We start from the raw sequence: 23,997 nt of genomic DNA on the forward strand, positions 1-23,997 counted from the left end.
AGGCCCTGGTGGTATGGAAATAGCTTAAAGAGTGATTAAAGAATGCCAAACTCATTTACTTTTTCTATATGAATGAGATCCTTGGAGAGTAGAGCAACAACCCTATTTTCCAAATGTCTGTAATTGCTTTAAAAAATTATCCCCTTGCATTCCAAGATAACAAAAAAGGAAATTCCCAAAGAACTTTGCTTTGTATGCTAGAATTAGAGATGTGGGAAAACTCAGTCCTCCAGAGATCAATCTGCTTTTGGCTTTTAAGGATTTTGAGGACTTTCAGGGAAGAAGACAATATAAGGACCATACATAATGAGAAGATTCAACACTTACTGAGTGCCTATGGAAGGCCAGGTACTGCCTTAAGCTCTGGGTAGGGATCATTTCATTTCATTGATGTAAAGGGCTACCAGTATCTTTATAACTTCACCTAAGAAAAGTGAGAGAAGTTCAACTAAGGGGGAGTTGTTTAGTAGATTTACTGAGATGCCTATATACTATCCCCAGGATTTAAAGAGAATTACAAGTATGTTTTACCTTTGGGATCCCCCCCACCTTTTTTTTTTTAGTTTTCTGCACTCTCTTTCCTAAGTAGTATAATTCAAACAACTACATAATCACAGTTTTATATGATTTAAATTTGACATGTACTCCTGAGTCTTTGTATCATAACTTCCATAAAAAAGCAAGTACTTTGGTGATAACCTTTAGGTGCCTCATTAGTTGGCAAGTGAAAGAATTGGAGGACTCTTGATGTAAGTGCACAAGGAACTTATCACTAAAATTGTTGAGGGAATCTTGGGTATGGTTTGCTCTTAAACTTTTCTGGGCATCCTTAAAATGGCCACAAAACTTGACAAAATATTGCCCAGTATAATTGTTAGATTTTAAAATATTATTATTACTATTATTTTTGTGATGCTGGAGCTTAAACCCATGAGTTGCTCTATCTTGAGTTACATCCCCAGGCAATTTTATTTTGTGTTTGGTTATGGAGTCTTGCTAAATTGCTGAGGTTGGCCTTGAACTCGTGATCCTCCTGCCTGGGAACAGAGGAGTGCACCATCCTAACTGGCTATTACAATTATTTAAATGAGAATGCACTCAATCAAATTAATATTTTTTTTTCCTACCAGCCTTGGCCTTTGTATAAAATTAAAATATATTCACACTCATCTGTAATTCACATTCCTTTTTCCCTCACTATATATGCAATTTTATATGCAATTTGCTGTGGGGTTGAAAGAGGAATTATTTGGATAACTTGAAGAAACAATTTAATAAACATGAAGAAATAAAAATTCTGAAAGTTGAAAATACTCTAGTTGACAATCTAGCTAGGGTTATGGAAATAAATTATTGTAATTTGGGGACAGGTCTTTAAGTATGGGATCTCTACAGTGGGCTACTTCAAGTCAATTCATTACTGATGCTAAACAGAACATGACCACTGAAGAAAACTATAAAATTAGTTTATTTTGTTAGTAGATACTTGCAGAACTTTCAATGATAAGGAGGTAATTAATTGTAAGAGTTCAAATTATTGTCATTTATCTTGACTTGCCAAACAGAAAAATAAAAAATATATATTTTTATCTTAAGTTTGACCTCAATGCATTACCTTGGTTTAGCTATTTATCCTTCCAGGGACCATTTTCTAACCATCTTAAAAATTAAGGTGTTGGAAGGGCTGATTTTAAAGTCACTTTAATATTCCTTAACTCTATGATTACAATTCTATGTATCTATGCATCTACTTTTGTTATATCTGAACATTCAGTATTCTGTCATAAACCAGGTGCAAAATGAATGGAACAATGAAATAATCTTGAATCAATCACATTTGCTTTCTTTAGTTGTATGCTGTATGGAAAATTATTTCTGCTACATAAATTGAAAATAAGGAAGAAAAAAACATTAATACCACCTTTATCATTTTTAATCAAAAGAATGTATGAAATATGTATTTGGCTGCTATTCCTTGCTTTCCATCAAAGTGAATACGCAAATATATGATAACACATGAAAATATTAGAGAAGATTTATATCAGGATGCAAAAAAACCATCCCAGTAGAAACATTGTGGCCTGGAGGATACTCTTTGATCTAAGAAGTTGAAGCTTTTGGTGTTTTAAACACCTTACAGTGGATCATTTGGCCAATTTTTGCTAAGTAATCCATTTGCTTAAAACTTTTCTAAAATTATGAAAAAATCTTGATAATTAACTAATCATATATTACCAATTATATATTTTAGTAATAACTCAATAATGTAACTATGGATTCATCTTCTGAGCCTCTCTATATAGGTACTCTGACAAAATCTAAACTATATATATAGGAATGACAGTCATGACTAAGCAATTAGTTGATGAACAGCAAGTAGCTGAGTGTATGGAACACATGCTGCCTTTATCAGAGTTCTGTATTTGTTTGTTTCCAAATGTCCAAGTCAGACTGTGAAAGTCATTCTTTATTTTTTTCTCACTCATCATATCAAAATATATTAAAAGTCATATTAGGTCTACTTCAAAATATACTTTGAACTCATCTACTTCTCTACAACTTGTTTTTCATTGACCATATATTTTAAATCACCATCTATTATTTTGAGTAGCATTCCTTATAACCTTTTCCTGATAAATTTTGTAGTAGTATGTTTATTTCCATTTTGCTTAATTAGCTACTATTTTTGCCTCAGACCAATAGACTCTCAGCCCCGTGAATTAGGAGATTCTGTTCACCATTATAACTAAATATCCTAGAAAAGTATCTTGTAACAGGTTTTCAATAAACATTTGTTGCAAGAGTAAATTATTCTCCACTGTGAACCATCTAGTCCAGTCAAGTATCATCCCTCACCTAAGTCACTGTAATCACTTCCAACTGACCTGCTATTTCTCATATGTTTTCTTTACAAACTTTATTTTTGCTCACAAAGATATAAATGATCTTTTTAAAATCTACTTATCATACTAAACTTTTTTAAAAAATTTACTATTACCATTAGAAGAGTCCAAACTGCAAAGACATTCTAGAATGCTCTGTATGATGTGGTAGCATTTACACATAACCCTATATAGATTTTTGGGGCCCTGTTTTTTGGTGACCCTGGTGTTACTTTACTGTTCAACTTAACCTCATCTCTTTCCCGCAATCATTCTTTGCCTCATCAACCTATTTTGATTGTCCTGCATTTATGGGATCTGAAATATTCTGTCTTGCTTGTTAATTGCCAGCATTGCTTTATCATTAATGTAAAATTCATGACAACAAGGCACTGCACTGCTGTCTCAGTGATTTCATTTGTATGATTATCTCCATAAACACTCATAACAACCCAGCTGGAACACATACTATTGTCTTCATTTTACCTTGAAACAACTGAGACCTCAGTTAATTGATAATTGCCTATTTATGGTCTACCCATTTTGCAAGAACAGGTCTCTTCAAGGCACTCAATAAACATTGTTGCATGAATAAATGAATTTCCTATGTGACCTACCTACCTAGTTCAGTCCAGCATCATCTCTTACTTGGGTCACATGTCCTGTACATCATATGCATCATTGTATACTCAAAGCAAGCCTTAAGTAGTCATATAATAACTACTCAAGAAATATACATTAAAAGATTTTGTGAATAAGTAGGGGGTCTACAGTGAAAACCAAAAACCCAAGCCCTAGACTTGAGCAACATATCATACCCAAGTCCAGATATTACAGTTTATAATAAATTTTAAAAATGCATCTCTATCATTAAAGACAAATATTTGCAATTAATCATTTTGCCAATGAGAGAGCAAATTACAAGTTTAAAAAACTGAGAGATTGGTCAAAAAATTCTAACATCACAGTGCTCTGGACTATGACAAGGCTCTAGGAGTGGTAATGGTGAGTGAGGTTTCTCGGTGTTTTTTGTTTGTTTGTTTTGTTTTGTTGTTTCTTCTTTACCAAATCCTTTTTATTTCCCCATTGAGACTGACTGTGTTTTGGTCTTTTATAATCTAAACTGTCTTTCATATTCTCTCTCTCTCTCTCTCTCTCTCTCTCTCTCTCTCTCTCTCTCTCTTTGATTTTCCATGCATATCTCTTTCATACTGTTGTGTCTTTCTTCGAGGAGAATTGTAGGGTTACCCTTGGGGTTGAGAGGTTTCTGGAGCAGAAAAAGGATGCAAAATCTAGTTGTGGAATTTCATCAATACAAAAATTCAATTCTAAAGATTCCTATTTAGAAGTAAAAACCATTCCTACCTTCCCACTTCACACAAACTTCTCCCTTCTTTAGATGATTTTCAATTAGATAGGTCTCTGTTTGACCAGAAAATTGAGCAAATTGGCAAATATGAAATTATTGAGTGGCAATTTAGGATTTTGACAGATGAGTGGGAAAGGAGTGGTTGTAACCGATATCACTCTGGAGTCCTACTTCCATTTGGAAGTGCTCCAAGAATATAAGGCAGGAGGTAAACTCAGTAAGGAGACTTGAAGGTCAAAGTACTCCTATTAATGCATAGCTTAAGCATAATCTCATGTCTTAGTTTAAAATATAAAAATTGTTTAATTTATATTCCTTTAAATTTATTATTTGTTAAGTTCTAAACTTTAAAAAATATTATTCTACAAATTACAAACATAGTCTAGGAAATGTGCCAATTTTTAAGTGACAATATTACTTTAAAAACTTGACTATTATTTTCTAACTAAACTCATATCTTCCCACTTTATTTATACATTTATTTATTTATTTTAGTACTGGGGATTGAACTCCGGGGCACTCAGCCACTGAGCCACATCCCCAGTCCAATTTTGTAGTTTATTAGAGACAGGATCTCACTGAGTTGCTTAGCGCCTCACCATTGCTAAAGCTGGCTTTGAATTCCTGATCCTTCTATCCCAGCCTCCTAAGCTGTTGGGATTCCAGACTTGTGCCACAACACCCAGCCCACTTTATTTTTAAGTCATAGGTCTCCAAATGCCTTGAGACCCTCATACCATCCCCATCCCAAGATCCACTCCCACTCAGTGTTTGGAGGACTGGAGGTCTTTCCAAAATGTTTATAGTCCTTTGAGTATAAGTCTCAATACCTTCAGGTAAACACACTCAGGGTCTAGAGAATAAAGTCTCTATAAGACATTATAGAAAAATATATCCTCAACATTTGTTGCAAGATTTGGCAGAATTCACAAAGAAATTAAACAGATTCAACTTTAGTAGAGTGAATTGCATTTTTCCTTCGTACAATCTGAATTCAGCATATAGCCTCCTTCCTACTTGACTTGAGATTCTAAGTAATCCCATTCATCATTTTAGCAAAGTAAAGAAAATGTCAGTCACTTAGATCATTATAAGAAATGCACACTGTATACTATCCCCTATAGAATTTGACTAAACCAAAACAACTAAATTGACCTGTGTAGGAAAAAACTCAAAACAATAAAATATTGGCATCTTACAAACATGCAATTCAGGTATTATGGAAATAAGCCAACTGAAATCACTCAAGAAGCAAAAATAAAGCCAATTCACTAAGTTTGAATGTCAGAAAGATTTTCAGGTAATAGCATGTAAAGTGAAGGGTACCTTTAGAGTGACAATGTAAATTTCAGCAACCTGAATCTTTCCTTCAGAGAGTAACAATTCACAGGAATTCCAAAGGAATATATTCTTAATAAAATTGTAAGACCTTTTCCTGTGAATGAATTCTGCTCTTTCTGTCATGTTCAATTTTATCTGTTTTTGTTTTCTTACTTTAAAAGACGGCTTCAAATCCTCTTGTGTAATTAGATGGGATTTAAAGTGTAAAAATATTATGAGAAAAAGAATTAATATTATGAGTTTCTACTGTGCGTTAGGTGCTTCCTCACTTAAACCTTGTAACACCTTAAAAACCTACCTTCATGTTATAAAGTCCCTAACAGAGGCTTGGAAACGACATGAGATTTTCAAATTTATATAGCTAATAATGTCAAGTGTTGAAGCTGAAACTCTCACCCCCATTTGAACTCTCAGCATGTAGCTTATATCCTAAACAAATTTACTTTTACATTAAAATTATATAATAACCATAAAATTCTATCAAATATAATTTATATGTGATGCATATTGTATTCATCTTCCATTTGTGTGTGTGGGGGGAGGCGGTGCTGGGGATTGAACCTAGGGCCTCCTGCATTCGAGGCAAGCACTCTACTAACTGAGCTATATCCCCAGCCCAATAGTATATTCATTCACATAGTAAAATGATCCCTGATTTCAATTGGATTCTCTGGCATTATTTAAAGAGAGAAGGAGACTTTCTATACATCTGTGCTAAAGTCATGTGTCATGGTCAGATATGGCTTGCCTAATTCACTTTGGTGTTTTCCAGTTACAGTAAAAGCTTGTCCCTGCCAGGCATAGCTCTCCCTGTCTCCATGGAGGCTGGTGGACACTTAGTTTTCCTTTTCCTTTTTTCACTTGTGGTCCTACTTCTTCATTGAATTCACTGCCATGCAGTCAGCCATTTTAGAGGAACTAATTAAGTTCATGATAATTGTAGAGGATTTGTGAAGTGAATTGGATGGTGCATTTCATGGGGGCAGATGTATCAGTTGGTTTGTTCTAATAGTTCTACAAATTTTGGCATTAGGGCGTTTTTTTCTTTCTTTCTTTCTTTCCTTTTTTTTTTTTTTTTTCCCTCCACCAGAGACTCTCTACCTGGAATCACTTCCTCTGTCTCACCCTTCTTTACCTGGCAATTTCCTTATAGACATTTAAATTAACTTTCTTAAGAATCTTTGTGTAACACAGGCTGTTAATATAATTTTTGTGTCATCATACCATCCCCCCTTTAAAATGAAAGCTTGAGAAACTTTTAAGAGTGGCTCTCAAGCAAGGTTTAAAAACAGATCTTTCAAAGTATACACCTTTTTTGACCCACAAAGAAGTTGGAGTTGTTAGGGTGGAAGATTCACTTCTCTCTCCTTCCTCAGCTGTACTCAGGACCTGTAACAGAAGAACTTCTTCTGCCAGTCTTAGGCACTCTGGAAGGAGCATTCACCACTCTGGAGTTTGCACTGGAATTCAGCTCCACATCTTAGGAGCTGCTTAGCTTGAGCCTGTTATTCTCAGTCTCCAAAACTATACAATGAGAATTATATCTACATTCTAAATACCCCCTGAATGCTAAATGATTTTAATGCATAAAAAACTAAATAATTCTTGGCAGATTGTAAGCACTTACATTACCTAGGAAAAAATCATGTAGATCCAGATTCCTTTTGGTTTTTCTAGTCTCACTTTTTCGTGGCTTGCTAACAAATGAACTTCCTGTTACATTATATTTCTCTTAAGGCTTTATCCCATGAGGAAAAATGTTAATAATAGTATGGATTTATATTTTTTTGGCACATGGACTGTTGTGTGATATGCAAAAATATGCTTTGCTTTTATGCTCTTGGCATGCTCATGAGGAGATCTGTATGGGTACAACTGCAAGAAAATTCTGTAATAAATTAAGACTGAGCTGTACTTAACATAAGGGCTTAGCCTGGAATGTGGTGTGTGTGCAACTCTGATTTCTCCAGTCACTAAACCATAATTTGCCACAGAACTAAGTTTGAAGAATTTTAAGAGTGGAAACTTACAGGAAGCAGGCAGTTTTGCTGACATTTGATAATATCTAGTTGTCAATGAGATTTTAAAAGGTACACATGCTCATGTCAATTCCTGGAAAAAAAAAAAAAAAGAAAAGTAAAGTAAAGAAACATACAACAGGAACTTACATGATGAAAAGTAATGTTAAAACATTTTGCAAGCATTTCAAATGGGATCATTGATTGCTAATGTTTACAATTCATAAGTTAAATGGTATTGGCTAATCAAAGAAAGCACTTGGGATAAGAAAGAATTCAGAAATGGTTGTGATTTGTTTTGTTTTGTTTTTATACTTTGTAATGATCCCAGAGATTTGAGGAAACCTTTCAAGCTGAATATATTTTCCCTTTGGCTCATTATTTACTTAACAATAGGCCATTTATTTTGGCAGGAGAAAATGTACCAGTTGAATATCAAAAGGCCTATGAATTCTAACCTTCTTTATTGCCTACTATATCATTTGAGAATTTTTGTTAACTGAACAAAATGATGATTTTCTCTATATTGGGATTTCTCCCAGCTTCTGCGATTTTAGTTTCTATAATTTTAAGTGCAAATTTAAAATAAATTGCTTTATTTGATCACATGTATATTTTCCATTAATAAAATCCAGTAGAGATATTTGACATCGTATATGCATTTATGAAAAATAATGCATTCAAAAAGTAGCTCTAAAGATAACTGGAGCTCACTAAGTATATCATCTTAAAGATCCCACCTAATAACAGTTTTCTTATTGCATAATAATATTAATTTATACTCAGCATTATGAATTATTCATGCAAGGGACAGAGCTAGATATTTTAGTTGTGAATATTAATTTATTAATAATTTTTCCCCAACACATTTACCTGCACTGTATGCACAGGACAAAGCCCAGCCATACCCCCTCCATCACCAAGAGTACAAGTTTCCGGACCGACTCTGGCGACACCTGTTCTTGAAGGCAAGTATTTTGTTTTATTTTTTATACAAAGACCTCTATTGTGGATACATTAGAATGTGGAAGAATAGAGAAAGAGTAACTAAGGTAACAAAATGCAGTATTTTCACCCATGGTTTTGTTATGAATAAAGTACAATATACTTTCCTAGAATTCCAATTTGCTCCTTTTAAGAAAAGGAAACATTTCCTCTTAATATTCTATATTGGTGACCTTTAGCTTCCATATGGATGACTAGATTACTGCCCTGGAATTCAAGCCAAAAAACATATAGTTTTACATCATGTACAACCAGAAGAATGAGAAATGAATATAATGGAATATACATTTTTTGTATGATGTGTCAAAATGTATACTACTATCATGTACAACTAATTAGAATAACAAAAAAAAGTTTAAGTAGAAAAAATATATAGGGACAAATAGTCAAGATTATGCCTTGCAATTCTTGCAAATTTACCAAAACTTACTCAATTTGTTTGGTCTGCAGACTTTAATGTAAGAAGTTCTGAGTTTGAATGTGAGCTCCAATTTTTGCAAATTTTCTAAATTTGACATGTTACTTAAATTCACTGTTCATGAGTTTTTCTGTCTCTAAAATTGGGTTACAATAGTACTGACCTTCTAGGGTTATTGGGAGGATGAATGTATGAGTGTGTGTGTGTGTGTGTGTGTGTGTAAATCATATATACGTATATCTATACAGCTTATAAATGGTTCAATATAATTAGTAGTAAAAATACTATCAATAGGTAATTCTTCAAAATATGATGCTGCTTGAAGATCAGCAAAATAAAATGAGGGAAATTTCATTAAAACCAAATTTGTTAGAATTTTAAAGTCACTTCTTTTAGTCTTATTAATTCCATCAACTATTATTTATTGAATCTCAACCATAGGATCATGTCAGATATTGTCCAAAGGACTAGAGATTTCTAGATTGTTTTAGCTTCTTTGCTGCTGTGAGTATAAGCTGTGACCAGGACAAACAGTCATTTCTCCTCTGAACCTTCTTGTATTGTCTCAAATGTGCACTTTTGGGGAACATCTCACATCCAAACCATAACAGAGATTAATAGAAAAGCATTTCCTGCTTGCCAACACTCAGTGTACAGATACAAAATATACAAGCAATTAGAGTGAAGAGCGCCAGTGCATTTTTACCAAGAGTGAACTTGGAGATCTCCTCCAAGTCACAGCCCCCTTTCTACCTCTAGCTATGTCCCACACTGAAAGGGACCTTCTGTTTGCATAGGTGGATATCCCAGCCTGCCTGTATAAGTTCTGTCCACTTTGCCCACAGATGTCCATTGGTTTTGGCCACCCCATGAAACTAGGAGTGAGCACACTAATGAGGATTCATTCAGGAATAGGCCCACTGGCATCAGAGTAAGAATTCTTAGGGGAAAATAAATCTCAGGGGCCCAGGATCTAAAGGGCATGAGAGAAGACATTCCAGGTGGCTATACTCTGTCCACTCCACAGGAGGACTCAGCAGAACTCTATATAAAACACAGGGTGTCCAGAAGGGCACTTGATTTCTGGTTCCTAAGAGGTGAGCAGAGGTGTGCTGATTATTAAAGTGTCATCAGAACTGGAAAACATAAGTCAGTTTAAAGTGCCATGAACGTTTAGAGGAGGGTTGATGTGAATCTGCTTGAAAGAGGTGAAGAGGACGCCAGAAACATCTTCTCAGCAAGCAGGCAAGGAAGGCAAAAGCATTGCTGGATCAGCACACACAAAGAGAGGAGAGAGAAGAGAGAAAGGAGTTCACAGAGAAAGGTCCACAGAGCATAAGTAGTTCAGCTGGGAGAGAAAGAAGCAAAAAGTGAATGGAGAGAGTTGGGGAGTTGAAAGAAAGGCACTGGGAGGGTATATCATTAAGAGCCTTGCAAAGCTAACCTTGAGATTTCTTTTTATTTTTAAATCTTTATTATAAAACATTGACAAACTCCCATTATACGCAGAGTTATCAACATTTTATTAAACATTTTTATTCTTACTTTAATCCTTTCCTTCTTCCTAAATTCTGGTTATATTTTAATTTCCTTCACAAATCTCTGACATCAAAATATTTCACCAGATCAATTTTTTTTTTAATTTGAAATGTTTGACTCATTTACATGATATGAAACTTAAAAGTAACAACAAAAATGATATAGAGTGAATTTTTCCTTCCAGGCCCTATCTTACAATGACCAGTCTCCTCCCCATAGGCAACTGGTATATTAGTTCCTTATGTAATCCTACACAGATATTTTGTGCATATAAAAGTTCAAATATTTCCTCTTAGGCAAAGAGATCTTTTTTTTTTTTTTTTTGTTCCTAAAAAATGATGGAGAATTTCCAGTGGATGGAATAAGCAAATCAACTTAGCAATCATCCTAATGGCTAGACTGTTGCAATGAGATTTTGTTGCAGTGCTTAGGAAAAGATCAGCCCAATCAAGTTGTAAGGCCTGAAATAAACAAAGGGTTTTGGTAGAGAGAAGCATATGTATCAGAAAGATGTTTGACAAGCCATTTAATTGATCAAAGAATCTGATTAAACATAGATGCTAAGGGAAAACAAAGAATCCGAATGACTTCATGCTTTCTGAATTAGATATCCAGGTGGACTATAATTTGATAAGAGCAGAAACCATAGAAATAAAACAGAAGAGCAGAAAGGTGATGTGTTCAAACTCTCACACGGGAGTTTCTTATGGGTCACCCAGGCATAATTATTGAACAGACTATTCTATTAGTTTATGTGCTGCTGAAATGAGTACCAGACTATTCTAAATAAGCACATGGAACTTAAGAAAATATTGTATGTTCTTTTTTTATCTGCAATAAAATGCACAGGTAACCTATTCTCTTCTCTATCCCTTACCCCTCCCTTTTATCTCCCTCAAATTCTATTCCAAAATGATTATACCAATAAAGAAGAGGAGATGTCTGAGGCTACTTTCAGTTTATTTAAGGTACCCTATAAAGGTCACCACCAATGCTCTTCTAGTAATTTTTTTTCTTACTTAAATAGAGTGTGGGAATCCTGTGTCTTAGATCATACTATAGTGATTGAAAGTCTGTGTTTACAAAATAAAACTATAATAATTACTATTATATTATTGTATTTGACTTTGATGAGCTTAGGGAATTCTCCCAGGACTGAATTTTATTGGCTTAGTACAATTTTTCACAAAGAGTTTGTAGGTTGAAAGCATCAAAATCAATTATAAATCTCCTTAAAATGCATATTCCTACCATATCTTGTATCTATCTAGCAAACCAGATTCTCTAGCATGTCAGACAGGAAAGAAATCTCCATTTTTAATAAACACCTCAGCTCAATCTTTACACATTAAATTTTGAGAGCTACTGTTTTTTTCCTGTATATAACAAACCTTACATAGACAATCAATTGTTTTACACCAAATATTAGAAGTTGGTAGTCCTCTTCAAGTATCCTTTTATCAATTTTTTATATTAAATTTGCTTTGGTAAGGGGTAAATTGTACAACTGACCACAGATTCCAATGATTCCTATTTATTATGCTTTTATTATTCACACATTCAATGGCCAGGGAAAGATTTGAATAGTTGAGAAGGTGCTCTTTTCCTACAATTGTGTTCCAACATGAGCATGTTTTCTGCACTTGGGCAACCAGATCCTGACCAAGCCATGCCTGTACTCTACTCTTCAACTCACATTTATTTTGAGTGTTATGTTTGCTTTCTTTGCATGTACTTTATAGTTACATTCAAAAATCATGAAAAGTAGTTGTTATCAGTAACAATGAGCAAATGAAGACTTTGAATTTGTTTGTGAAAAAAGTCAATGGGAAGACTGGGATTCAGCTCTGGATTCCCAGTTCAATGCTTAGGAATGACTCTAATATATGACAATGTAGTACTTGGAGTATGAGGAACCCTATACTCTATACTTCTGAAACAATAAGTTTTGGAATATGAAGACAAAAAAGTTTTATGCTTTAGATTCCATGCAGTTCTCTAATGGAAACATGATATTTTGATGGTGATCACAAGTACCCTGGCCATACTTTCAAAATTGAAGGTACTCATAAATCATCTGTGAATGCTGTAAAACTGTATTCAAATTTATTAGGTCTGGGCTGGGTCCTGAATTTCTGCATCTTCATTTCTTGTAAGTATTACTGATGCTGTTGTACAGGATCCTATCTGAGTGGCAAATCCCTAGATTATGTTAGAATGAGGTCAAGGGCAATGTTGTATTTCTAAAAAGGCTTCTAATGTAGTATTAACCACATGAGTCTCCTGTTAAATGGGTCAAATGTCCTTCTGAAAGACTGGAATGCTACTCATGGAGACATTTTGTCCTCTCATTGTCTGGAAAAACAGGAAGTGTTTCAGGTCAAGTACCTAAAGCATTCCAGAAAGACTCACAAAAGAGCAGAGAAAAGTCAATGGGAATGGGGGTGGGAGTCAAATTTACTTGTAAATTACAACTACCTATTACATAGTATTTAAAATATTTCGCTTTGTTCATCTGTACACATTGGATGAATTATCAATTACAAATTTCAAATTAAAGTTCCATACAACCTGTAAGTCAGTATAATATTAATACCGATCTGATGAAAAAAGTGGGGGCAGGGAAGAATGCTATTCTTTGGTTATTGGACATCATAATTTAACCTAGTTTGTGAGTATCTTCCTCATAGACTCCACAATGACATTCTTTCTTTAGCAAAATGGTTAAAACCTAAGTAGTCCAGGGTGTGGAACTCTTGTCTCCCATCCCCCTCAGTTAACACACTTCATGTTGGCTCACAGGAGCCTTTCATTTATTTGTTTTTCAATGTGAATGCATGGAATGGAGTGAGTTCCCGAGCCACCTTTAACTCCCATGCCTCCACTTCACCCATTCACCCACTTGGCTCCAGACATCATTTCTCTGTGTGAGAGAACTGTGTGAGAGAACAATGTGAGAAGAATTTCTCCTTGATATAAAGTTTTTAAGTTCCTTATTGACCTTGTTGTCTTACAGTTCTGACAAAGGCCCACAGGATAGGTTAAACAATAGGAATTCATTTTCTCATAGTTCTGGAGGTTGGAAGTCCAAGATCAGGGTACCAGCTGATGAGGGCTCTCTTCCAGATTGCTTTCTCTTTTCTCACCTGCAGAGAAGAGGAGAGCTCCAGGGTCTCTCCTATAAAGATACCAGTTCTATAGGAGCAGGGTTCCACACTTCTAACCTCATTTCTTTCTAACCTCTCAAAGCCTCCATCTCCAAAGCAGTCATATGGGGTCAGCGTCCGCACTGCAACATATACATTTGAGCTGTGGACACATTTAGTTTATAAGACTTGGTAACCTGTAAGCTTAGTAAAGGTATAAGTAAAGCACTTGAAGAGCTTACATCATGTAATTAGAGTTGTTTAAATATTTCTTTTTGAGGACCAATGATTTTCTCTTTCATTTCCATCAGAATTTTTATGTAGAATAGATTCTTGACTTTAATCATCTTTTGTACATGCTTTTAACTGATAGTAGTTAAATATTTTTAAATTTTTGACTAAAATTTAAGTTTATTCTGAAGGTAATAACAAAAATGGAGTCATGTCATCACTGGCTAGTACTATATGTACTTTACCTAAAGAGTAAACAAGTGATTTAGAACAAATCCTCTAGATCACAGTCTAAAAGACAAAGAGAAAAATCATAGTTATATTTCTTTTGACATTTAGATTTAATAATTCATGTGACTTGAGATAATTTAACACAAAATTGGCAAGTAACTATGTCCCTGCCCAATGTCCACAGGACAAGAGGCAGTTTGTAAATAATAGTGACACCTGAAGTTGTATCATATTCTAACAAGATGGACATAAATCAAAGAAATCAGATTTCCCAATTTGAGGAAGATGTTGATAGTCAGATTATGCAAATGTTTGCCTTCAATTTATCTCCTAGCAGAGGTTCATAAAACACTAAGTAGCAAATGTTTTGCCTGTCAATCTGTCACCTGGAAAACGATGTGTCATTTGTTAAGTGAGACACTTAAGCTTCATTGTTATATTTAAAGAGTGATTTAATTTGACATTTTATTCTAGAATTCAGTAGTATGTTTAAATGAATAAAATAACAATATTTCAGGACCAGGAGACTTTTGTTAATACTAACTGTTTGTAATGTGCAGAGACTGAGTTTGTGCATGGAGACTGCGAACACTGAGCAGCTCCCAAGGAGTCCATCTTACCAGGCTAAGCTGAGATCACAGGCTTTGTCAAGGCTTGCAGATGTGCTGCCTATGACTTCATTAACATAATTGATTAGGAGCTAGGACATATTTAGTATTAATCAAGCTGTTTTTACTGAAACTGATTATGCCAGTCCTCTTGATGCACTATTTTGGTCTGGAACTTCCTCAGGACTAAGTTGCAAGAAAAAGGCTTTATATAAAAAGGAGAAACTTACATGTAGCAATAGATGATGCCATTTGGTTTGAGAAATATAGTTTAGATTATAGGAGTATAAACATTTCAATTTTAATGGTTTCAAAAAGTAGTACTTATATATAGAGTGAATCATTAAATTTGCTCACAGGAGTTTGGAAACAATTTAGAAACATTATCAGTAGAAATCTGAAAACTCCTAAACCTTGTTATGGGTAAAAGTGCTCCACATTTCTGTAAAGCCTTTAATAGCCTTTGTTGAGCTTTCATAGAATTAAAAAAAAATAATAATGGTTTCTCATGGCACGTGCTCTGTACTGGTAAGTGTCATGGTACTTCTTACCTCCAACCACTTACTGTGTGCCTCCAACTTGTGTCATGCCTTCCTTGGGTTCACTCTCTGTCCACTGCACACTTTGTAAACCACAGTGAAGAACTTATTGCCTTGAATCTTTGAACACAAAGGAGCTAATTGTATATTACATCACTTCTTCCTTTGACTCCTTCTATATTTTTATAGCATAGGTGCCTAGGGAAAATTGGCCATGATAACTTTGAAAACATTTTGCTTAATAGCCACTCCAAGGAATCATTGGCTCGTTGTTGTCAATTAATATTTAATTCTGGACATAACTTAACTAGAACAAACTTAGAAATGGATTTGGCAAGTATAATATTGATTCTTAAAATCTTTCAAAAATCATTAAATTTTGAGACAATTAATTTTCACATCTTTCAGGACTCTCACCAGGTTTGAAAGACCCACAGTTTCAAAAGCCCCGAGGAGTTATTAATTTATTATGCAAATACAGCAGATATATGTGAGTTTATTTCCCTCCCCCTAAAGAAATAATATTTTGAAACACTAACATTAAAGGTGGTTTTGACCCTTAGCATGAGAGCCCTCTCATCACCAAATGTTAGTCAGCATTTCCACTAAAGGCTTACCCCAAGAACTGTAAATCTTAGGGAAAATTATCCCCACGCTCCTTTATAGGATCCTCAGTAATTAGAAAAGACAACTTCAGGCAGTCATCCCCTCCCCAATCACCATGAAATGTGGAAAAACTGTTTAATATAGTTCTTGTATAGGCAATATTATCAGATCTGGTTCCATTCATCTTCAAACAGTTATTCTGAAAAACATTTTTTTTTTCTTTCCACCTACTCAACAAAGAGCTCTCCCAAGCCTTATTTTTGTTATTGATAACTAAGGAATTAAAAGCTTCCACCCACAAGCAATTAATGGGCATTTATGTATATTATAAGTTTCCTTACTCTAGAGAGAAGACCAGTCACACTGCCCAATTTCACTTTGGATACTAATCAGTCGAGTAATCTTGAGACTAAACTTTAATGGTACCTCAAGTCTTTCTTTGCTTTTATATTCAATTTTATTTTCTTTTTTTCTTCCCAGATGGTGGATTAGTAATGAGCTTTCTTAGTGACAAAGGAAAGCCTCCATTGCTTTGCCAATAGCCACTATGGAAGTATAAAGCATGGTTATGGTTTGATAAAGATGTCTAATTTGTTTTGTTGGGGCAATGGGTAATCCCATGAAGCATTTAGTGAAATATGAAAGTGAGTTGTACAGGTCACAAAGATTATAAAAGTTAAGAGGAAGATGAACTATGAATGAGGTAAGGCCATGTGTTGAAACTATAAGCCCTCTATTGGGTCATAAAGAGTAAGTTAGTTGGATTTATGTAGATTCAGAGGAGAAAGGAGCATCATACAAAATTTAATATAAGATTATTTTTTACCACAGGATGCATCAGAGGACAATGTTCTACAGGAGCTAGTAATGTTTTATTTACAATTCTATTAAACTGAGAACTTTACCACCTTGGCTCTTCAGTGAGATATATCCTGAGATGCAAAAACATAAAATAATAAAATAGAAATTTTTCCTCACTTCTTATTCCATTAACTTCATGACACAATAGGTTTTATCAGGCCAATAAAATATTTTTTATTTGTTTTGTGGTAAAATAAGCTCACAACTTTTGGTGATTTTTTAATGGAATGAACCTTTAGTTATTATAAATTTTCATAAAATGTGTAAACCAAAGTTTTAGTACCTACTTAACTCAGAAAGTTGCTAAGGAAACTAAATTAAATAATGCATATAACAACTCATTTCCTAGCACGGTTAGGAATGCAACTATTAGTTGCAGTTATTATAATTTTTACATCAGAAAATTACTTACATTATAGCAAATTATTAATCTTTATGTTTTTTATTAGTGTCTATATAATGTAATTAATTAATTGCATTTATGAGATTTGTCAGTATACCTGAAATTCTTATATGAAATTTAGTACAGGATTGGGATTGTATCCTGAAAGGCTTTGTACACACCTCCTCACACTTTTTACACTTCCTCACAGATTGTGAGATGCTTACACAGTTGAGCAGAGAAGACTATGACTTGATTTACCTCTTAGAGCATTGTGTCATCTATAGAAGAGATGAATTGGTGAGGTCTGGGCCTGAAGCTTTGGAGGACAAGACACATTTAGGAGACAACAATTCATGGGGAAAAATTATGCTACTGTTGTTCTAAAGAATCACATTTTACTCTAGAAACAGCTCCAAGCAGTGAATATAATATAATTATTTCACAAAGATCAGAGAAATCAAGTAAATTGCATAAGATAGCACAGATCTAAAAATGGTGTAATTGCAATTGGAAACCAGGTGTCTCCTAACAAGGCTTAGTCTATTTCTATTATCTTAGAATGGCAATTAAGTGTTAGGGCTCATCATAATTGCTAAAGTTCTTATCTGACTTGGGTAAATGAATGGCATTAAGAAAAAGAACAGGTTTTGAAAGATAATAATGAGTTCAATTTTGGGCTTGCTGAGTGTATCAGGGTTCCTGGAACACTCAAATGTGTGATTAAGAGTTTAATGAGTAAAATATTTATCAACGTTTGAGCACTCCAGGGTTAACCCAAGCAGGAAGCCCTTATCAACCATAATGTGAAGAGGCAGGGGATGAAGTTGTATTTTTTTTGTCACAGAAAGCCTTATAACTTAGCAAAGAGATGACCAAACAAAACAATGTTGTATCCTTCAGTGGGGAACACACCCAACAATGCACTATAAAATGGTATATGTGGAGGAAACTAGGGAATAAATGCCTAAGTTATTTCTCTCTCTCTCTCTCTCTCTCTCTCTCTCTCTCTCTCTCTCTCTCTCTCTCTCTTCCTGCTTTATTATCTCTTAATGTTGCACCACAGGCCAAAATAACCCCAATCCAGAGAGCTTTAGGATTATTTAATACAATCCATAAAGGTTAAGGTGGAGACTGGACATGGGGAGAAAAATGAGGATGGCCACGTCAGGGAGTATTTTTGTCTTGGATCACACAAATCACTTCGAGTGGACAGCTGAATACTATAGGGGTATCAGGAGTTCACAAATGAGGGATGTACAGTTAATGGGGTCATAAACTTAGCACAAATTTTTTGTGAAGTATCTTATGAGCAACTCTATTTCTATGATATTCTTGGTAGAAAAAAAGTTTTATGATGGAATACTTTCAGACAACTTTATATCTACTTCCTGGACATTCAGAAAATACTCTTGTATATACCAATGTATCCAATAAACACTCTGGATTAAAACAATTATGCATAATTTTTTAACTCGATGATTTCCATTTTGTGTGTATGTCTCTGTGTGTTTCTTGATCACAGAAACATTTCCATTCCTAATGACACTAGTCAATCTCCCAAGGAACAACTGATCTCAACAACATTTGGTCCAAATATACTAGAATAGTAGGTTCACCCTGAGTATAGGTGAACCTATTTAGTATACAGTCTATCTAAGAAGAGAAATACAGGGGAACATTAGTCTGGCTTCTCCAAAGAAACAGAACTAACTATTCGATTGGATCTGTATCTATATATTGTTTTCTCTCTCCCTACCAATCCAGGAAGAGATTGATTAATTTTAAAGTATTGGCTCATGCAACTGTTGGGGCTGGCAAGTCTGATATCTGTAGGATATGGAGGCAGGATGGGAACCTGGGGAAGAGTTGATGTTGCTGTTTTGAGTCTGCAAATTTTGAAAGAACATTCCTTTTTCATTCGCAACCTCTTCTCTTAAGGCCTTCAGTGTTGACTGCTTCCACATTAATGGGGACAATCCCCCTTGCTCATAGTTTACTAAAATAAATGTTAACTGCACCTAAACAAAGATCTTTGTAGAAACATCCAGATTGGTCTTTGACCAAATAAATGTTACCTTATCTTACTGAGTTAATGCATTAAATTCACTATTGCAAATATCCTCAGAAGACAGAATAAGAACGTCAAGGATGTTAGAATATGAAGTAGGAAAAGGTCCAACAGTGCCAAGTGCTCCAGATATGGATAGAGCACAAAGACTGAGTGGGACCATTAGATTGATCAGAAATCATCATAATCTACTTCGGCCTCTCTGTTTTCTCTCTGGCAAATATACACAAAGTTGTATTCATGAGTTTAAACTCAAGTTCCAAATGTAAAGTTTAGTCTCATATAGCTCTCAAAGACTTTTTTCATCAGCAGGGTGATATTTTTGAAATAGAAGATATGTTAAATCTATTACAGCTCCGAAATTTTATCATGCTTTTCTTATTCAATCCTTTTCCCTTCACAGAAACCATTTATTTCATTTTTTTTTTTTTTTACTGTGGGCTAATCAATACCATCAAATGAAAACAGATGTTTTATTTCAGAGGCTTAATCCTTCCAATATTATGTTGCTGTTCTGGTTAATTTTTTTTTTTTTTTTTTTGCAATGGTTTTATTGCAGAAGAATTGTGAAGGTAACACAGAGAGTTCTTGTATACCCTTTAGCAAATTCCTCTAATGTTAGCATCTTATAAAACTCCGGTTCATTTACCAAATCTAAGAAATTAATAACAGTGCAACATTGGTAACTGAAAAAACAGACTTTGACTTTAGCCTTCCAATGGCTTATAAAATAATTTTTCTTAAAAAAACTATTACTTACATGGGTGATGGGGGTCACAAATATTAACAAATTATTCACAACTTTTCTGCGCCATTCTAAGGAATATTCTAGGTTTTTCTGGTAAGAACTGTTGTAATTTTGTTCTGAAGATATGCTGGGTGAGCAGAAAAAGTGGAGTTAAATTAATTCCATTTGCACACGCAAGGATTATTTCCCAGAAGAAAACACAGGATCTGAAAGGTGAGGAGAGGTCAAAAGAAGGGGATAGAAGGCACAGAACAGAATGAAATAAGTCCTTATTGGTGCTTTTGGAAGAAAGAGTTTTAGGGAAGTAGCTATGATTAGGGCACCTTGGGAAGCTCAATTAAGAATAGAATGGGCAAGGATTTTTTAGACAAAACTCCTACAATACAGGAAACAAAAGTAAAAATAGACTAATGGGATTGCATCAAACTAAATAGCAGCTAAACAACACAGGAAGCAATCAGAATGAGGAGAAAACCTACTGAATAAGAGAAAACAATTGCAAGCTATACATCTGACAAGCAGTTAATATTCAGCATATGCATGGAATTCAAAAAAACTCAATAGCAAAAACTTAAATAACCTGATTTAAAAATAATTAATAAAGCTACACAGAAATTTCTCAAAAAAGGCATATCAAGTGGCCAACAGATATAATTACAAAAATACCCAACAACACTACTCATTAGGGAAATGCACATCAAAACCACAGTGAGATATCATCTCATTCCAGTAAGAATGGTTCTTATCAAAAAGACAAAAATACAAGTACTGGTGATCGTGGAGAAAAGGGAACCCTTGTACACTGTTGGTAGGAGTGTAAATTATTATAGCTATCATGAAAAAACCATATGGAGGTCCTTCAAAGATTAAAAGTTGAAGTACCATATAATCCAGAAATCCAACTGTTGGGTATTTATTCAAAGGAATAAAATCAGTATGTTCAGGGACACTGGCACCCCAATATTTACTAAGGCACTATTCACAATAATAGCCAAGATAGGATACCAACATAAGTTTCCATCACCTGGTGAATGGATAAAGAAAATACATAAGGAAAACCTGTTTCACTATCTGTTTTGACCATACAGAAATAGTGTGCTTTCACTCTTGAGGTCAAGGAGTGGCACCCAAGCTAAAGGAAAAACAGTAAAGGAGAATGTTGACATCACAGCCAACATTCTACCTACTTGCTCATTCATAACTTTTATGTGGTTTGAAAAAATTGTTTTTGTTTTGCATTTTTGTATTATAAAACACCAAAAAATAAGTTAAGGGGAGATGGTTAGTATATCTCAGTGAATATGATCTTGTAATCCCTTTCTTATTATGGAATTCAGATTGGAATTCTTTTTTTTTTTGCCAGCAAATTTTTTCTCATAAAACATTTTATGAAATAAGAGTGGTTTCTTTCAAAGCTCTTGTTTATAAATACTTTATTAAATATCTACTTGCTTCTGTATTAGCTTCATATAAATTCTTTTTCCTACTATGTATTGTTGCAAGTCATGTTATCTTTCCTGTCTATAACCAGTGAGAAAAGTGGTTGCATCTTTGAAACCGGATCTGTTTTGGCCAAACGGAGTCAAGAATCTTGGCAATTATTCATTCAATAAAGAATAATAAATGCTTACTTCAATAAAGTGAGGATTTGTGCAAAAATATTTTTACTCTACAATAAACATTATAATTAATATGTAAAATACAGATATAAAAATATGCTACTAATTTGGTATAAAGATGCTAAAATTTATGTTAATTTGTTAGTTAAAATAAACCCAGTTTGAAATTAAAAGTATTACAACTTGAAAAATTGAATTCTTAGAATAGGCACTTGTTTTCATTTTAAGAATTAATATCCATTAGGCATAGTTTTAATATTGAAAGTTTCAATTGAGAATCAAACTTATAAATATGCCAAATATGCTAGTAACTTTTGGTAATTTTAAAGTCAAATCATATTGAAAATAACTATTGAGTCTTTCTGATATATTAATTAAATCAAATCAAAACTTCTCAAGGACCTACTATAAAAATGACAATATCTTTGAAATCATACTTTAAAGTGTATTTTCACTTTGAGTCAACTTTTTCTCTGAAAACCAATAATTTAGTCATGAGAAGGAAAAGCTCAATTTTCCAATGTTTCTAGGCATTCTTGACATTTTAAAATGTAATGAAGTATTTTCACAATCCATTTCCAATTACAGAAAAATGTACAAAAAGCATATAGATAAATACAGGAGTAATGTTATCTAAACAACATGATGTTGAAAATGAAAAACTGTTAGAATCTTGTATTTATGTTTTCCTTACACCTGTAAAAAACACATTGTAAAAGTTCACAATGAAATGTTTTGAGCAAGCATTGATTCTGCCTAAAAATTTAAAAGGTTAAAAGAAATTTTCATGAATCTCCAAATAGCAACATCTATTACCAAACCAAAAAGAGCAATTGTTCATTTCAGTTATTCACAGAGACAAATGCATGGGACTGAAAGAATCTCACTTGAGTACAAGTCAAACAAACTTATTGAGCATTTGCTTTCTAACATGTGAAAGCCCTAAGAGGAAAAATAAAACCCAGCCTATCCCTGTTGCCCTTTCAAGTCCCACAGAGGTTGTCTTAGCTGTTTCACGTCTATATAGAAAGTAAAAACGAATAGATGTGGCACCCTTCATCTTTCACAACTTATTCCAGCCAAGATTAATGCAATCATTCATCAAAAAAAGAAACAAAAAACTTTTTAGAATTTTAAAAAGGTTTTAGGGAAATCTACCTTACCTATTTTAAATATTATTAAGTTTGATTAATAAATGTTGAGTTGAATTAACTTTTTTTGCAATTTAAAGTGTAGTAAATAATCTTTCTTTTTGCATTCCTTTTTGCATAATAAATTCAGAAACAGAACAGAATTGTCCTTAGGTCAAAGAATTTTATTATAACTGAGCTGAAAGGTGAGTCTGACAATGAGGAAGTAGATGCTTATGCTTCTTTTCTGCCCTTGTCTCAGTTTGCAAGAGTATCTACCTATAGTTTCACTTTCCATATTGCAGGAGAAAGATTTGAGTTTGTTTTCATCCTTAGATTTGAATCCTCATTCTGTCATTTACATGTTTTGTAAAGTTTGTCAAGCTACTCACCTTTCCTCAGCCCATCTTCTTACTAGTTATAGGAAGTGTAGACTTTAACCCGAGGACTAAGTATATGCTAATTATATAAGGTCATGTACTGTATTCCATTGGTATAATTTCTTATCATCTTGCAGTGGTTCTAAACAAAACTAAACCTTTTTTTAAACCTTGCTTTGACTGTATGAAATAAGTAATTGAGATCTCTCTCTCTCTCTCTCTCTCTCTCTCTCTCTCTCTCTCTCTCTCTCTCTCTCTCTTTTTCATTAAAAAAAAAATGCATCCTGAACAGGTTTGGATTTAGATCTGGGGTGCTCAGGACATTTACTTAATGAAGGATGAGGTATCGGTTAGTGTTCTCAGCCTGAATCTGCAAGGCATGAACTGTGTATCTCAATGCCCACAGCCAGCACTGGTGCTAACACTTGTGTACTTGCTGCAGCATCAGTTCCCACACACCATTTGAGACTGCACCTAAGGTTACTGAAGTAGCAGCTTTCTCACTTTACTGGGTCCTCCTGAGTGTGGGCTTTCTGACTGGCTCCCCCACACCATTCATAGTCCTTACAGTAATTGTGAGTTTTCTCACTTATTATTCTCACACCTGAAGCTCTTGGAAGGAGTCTTTATTAAAACCAGACTCTTGCAAGTGGTTGGACATAAGGTTAAATGAACATTTGTTGATTTAAGTGACTAAATTGTCACTTTGTAGTCATTGAAAAGCACTACAGAATTTGTGGTTGATACTTGTTTGTTGTTAATAGCTCATAATGAGAAGATTTGGTTCCTAAGAATAATTCAGCTAGCACTTAAAAAAAATCAAGGCTAAATAAATAAATAAATGTATTCAGGCTCTGAAAGGCCAGATAACTC

At 34.1% G+C, this 23,997-nt stretch overlaps 1 protein-coding gene across 1 annotated transcript in view; it reads left to right on the forward strand.

Annotated features, from left to right (window-relative positions):
* Trdn (triadin) overlaps nucleotides 1-23,997 on the forward strand; it is a 110,821-nt gene that overhangs the window by 78,503 nt on the left and 8,321 nt on the right. Inside the window, exon 10 of the mRNA XM_071613793.1 lies at nucleotides 8,501-8,578. Coding sequence (XP_071469894.1) covers nucleotides 8,501-8,578 — 78 coding nt within the window. The remainder of the gene's footprint in view (nucleotides 1-8,500; nucleotides 8,579-23,997) is intronic.

The sequence above is a fragment of the Marmota flaviventris genome, chromosome 6, assembly GCF_047511675.1.
Source record: "Marmota flaviventris isolate mMarFla1 chromosome 6, mMarFla1.hap1, whole genome shotgun sequence".
Lineage (NCBI taxonomy): Eukaryota > Metazoa > Chordata > Mammalia > Rodentia > Sciuridae > Marmota > Marmota flaviventris.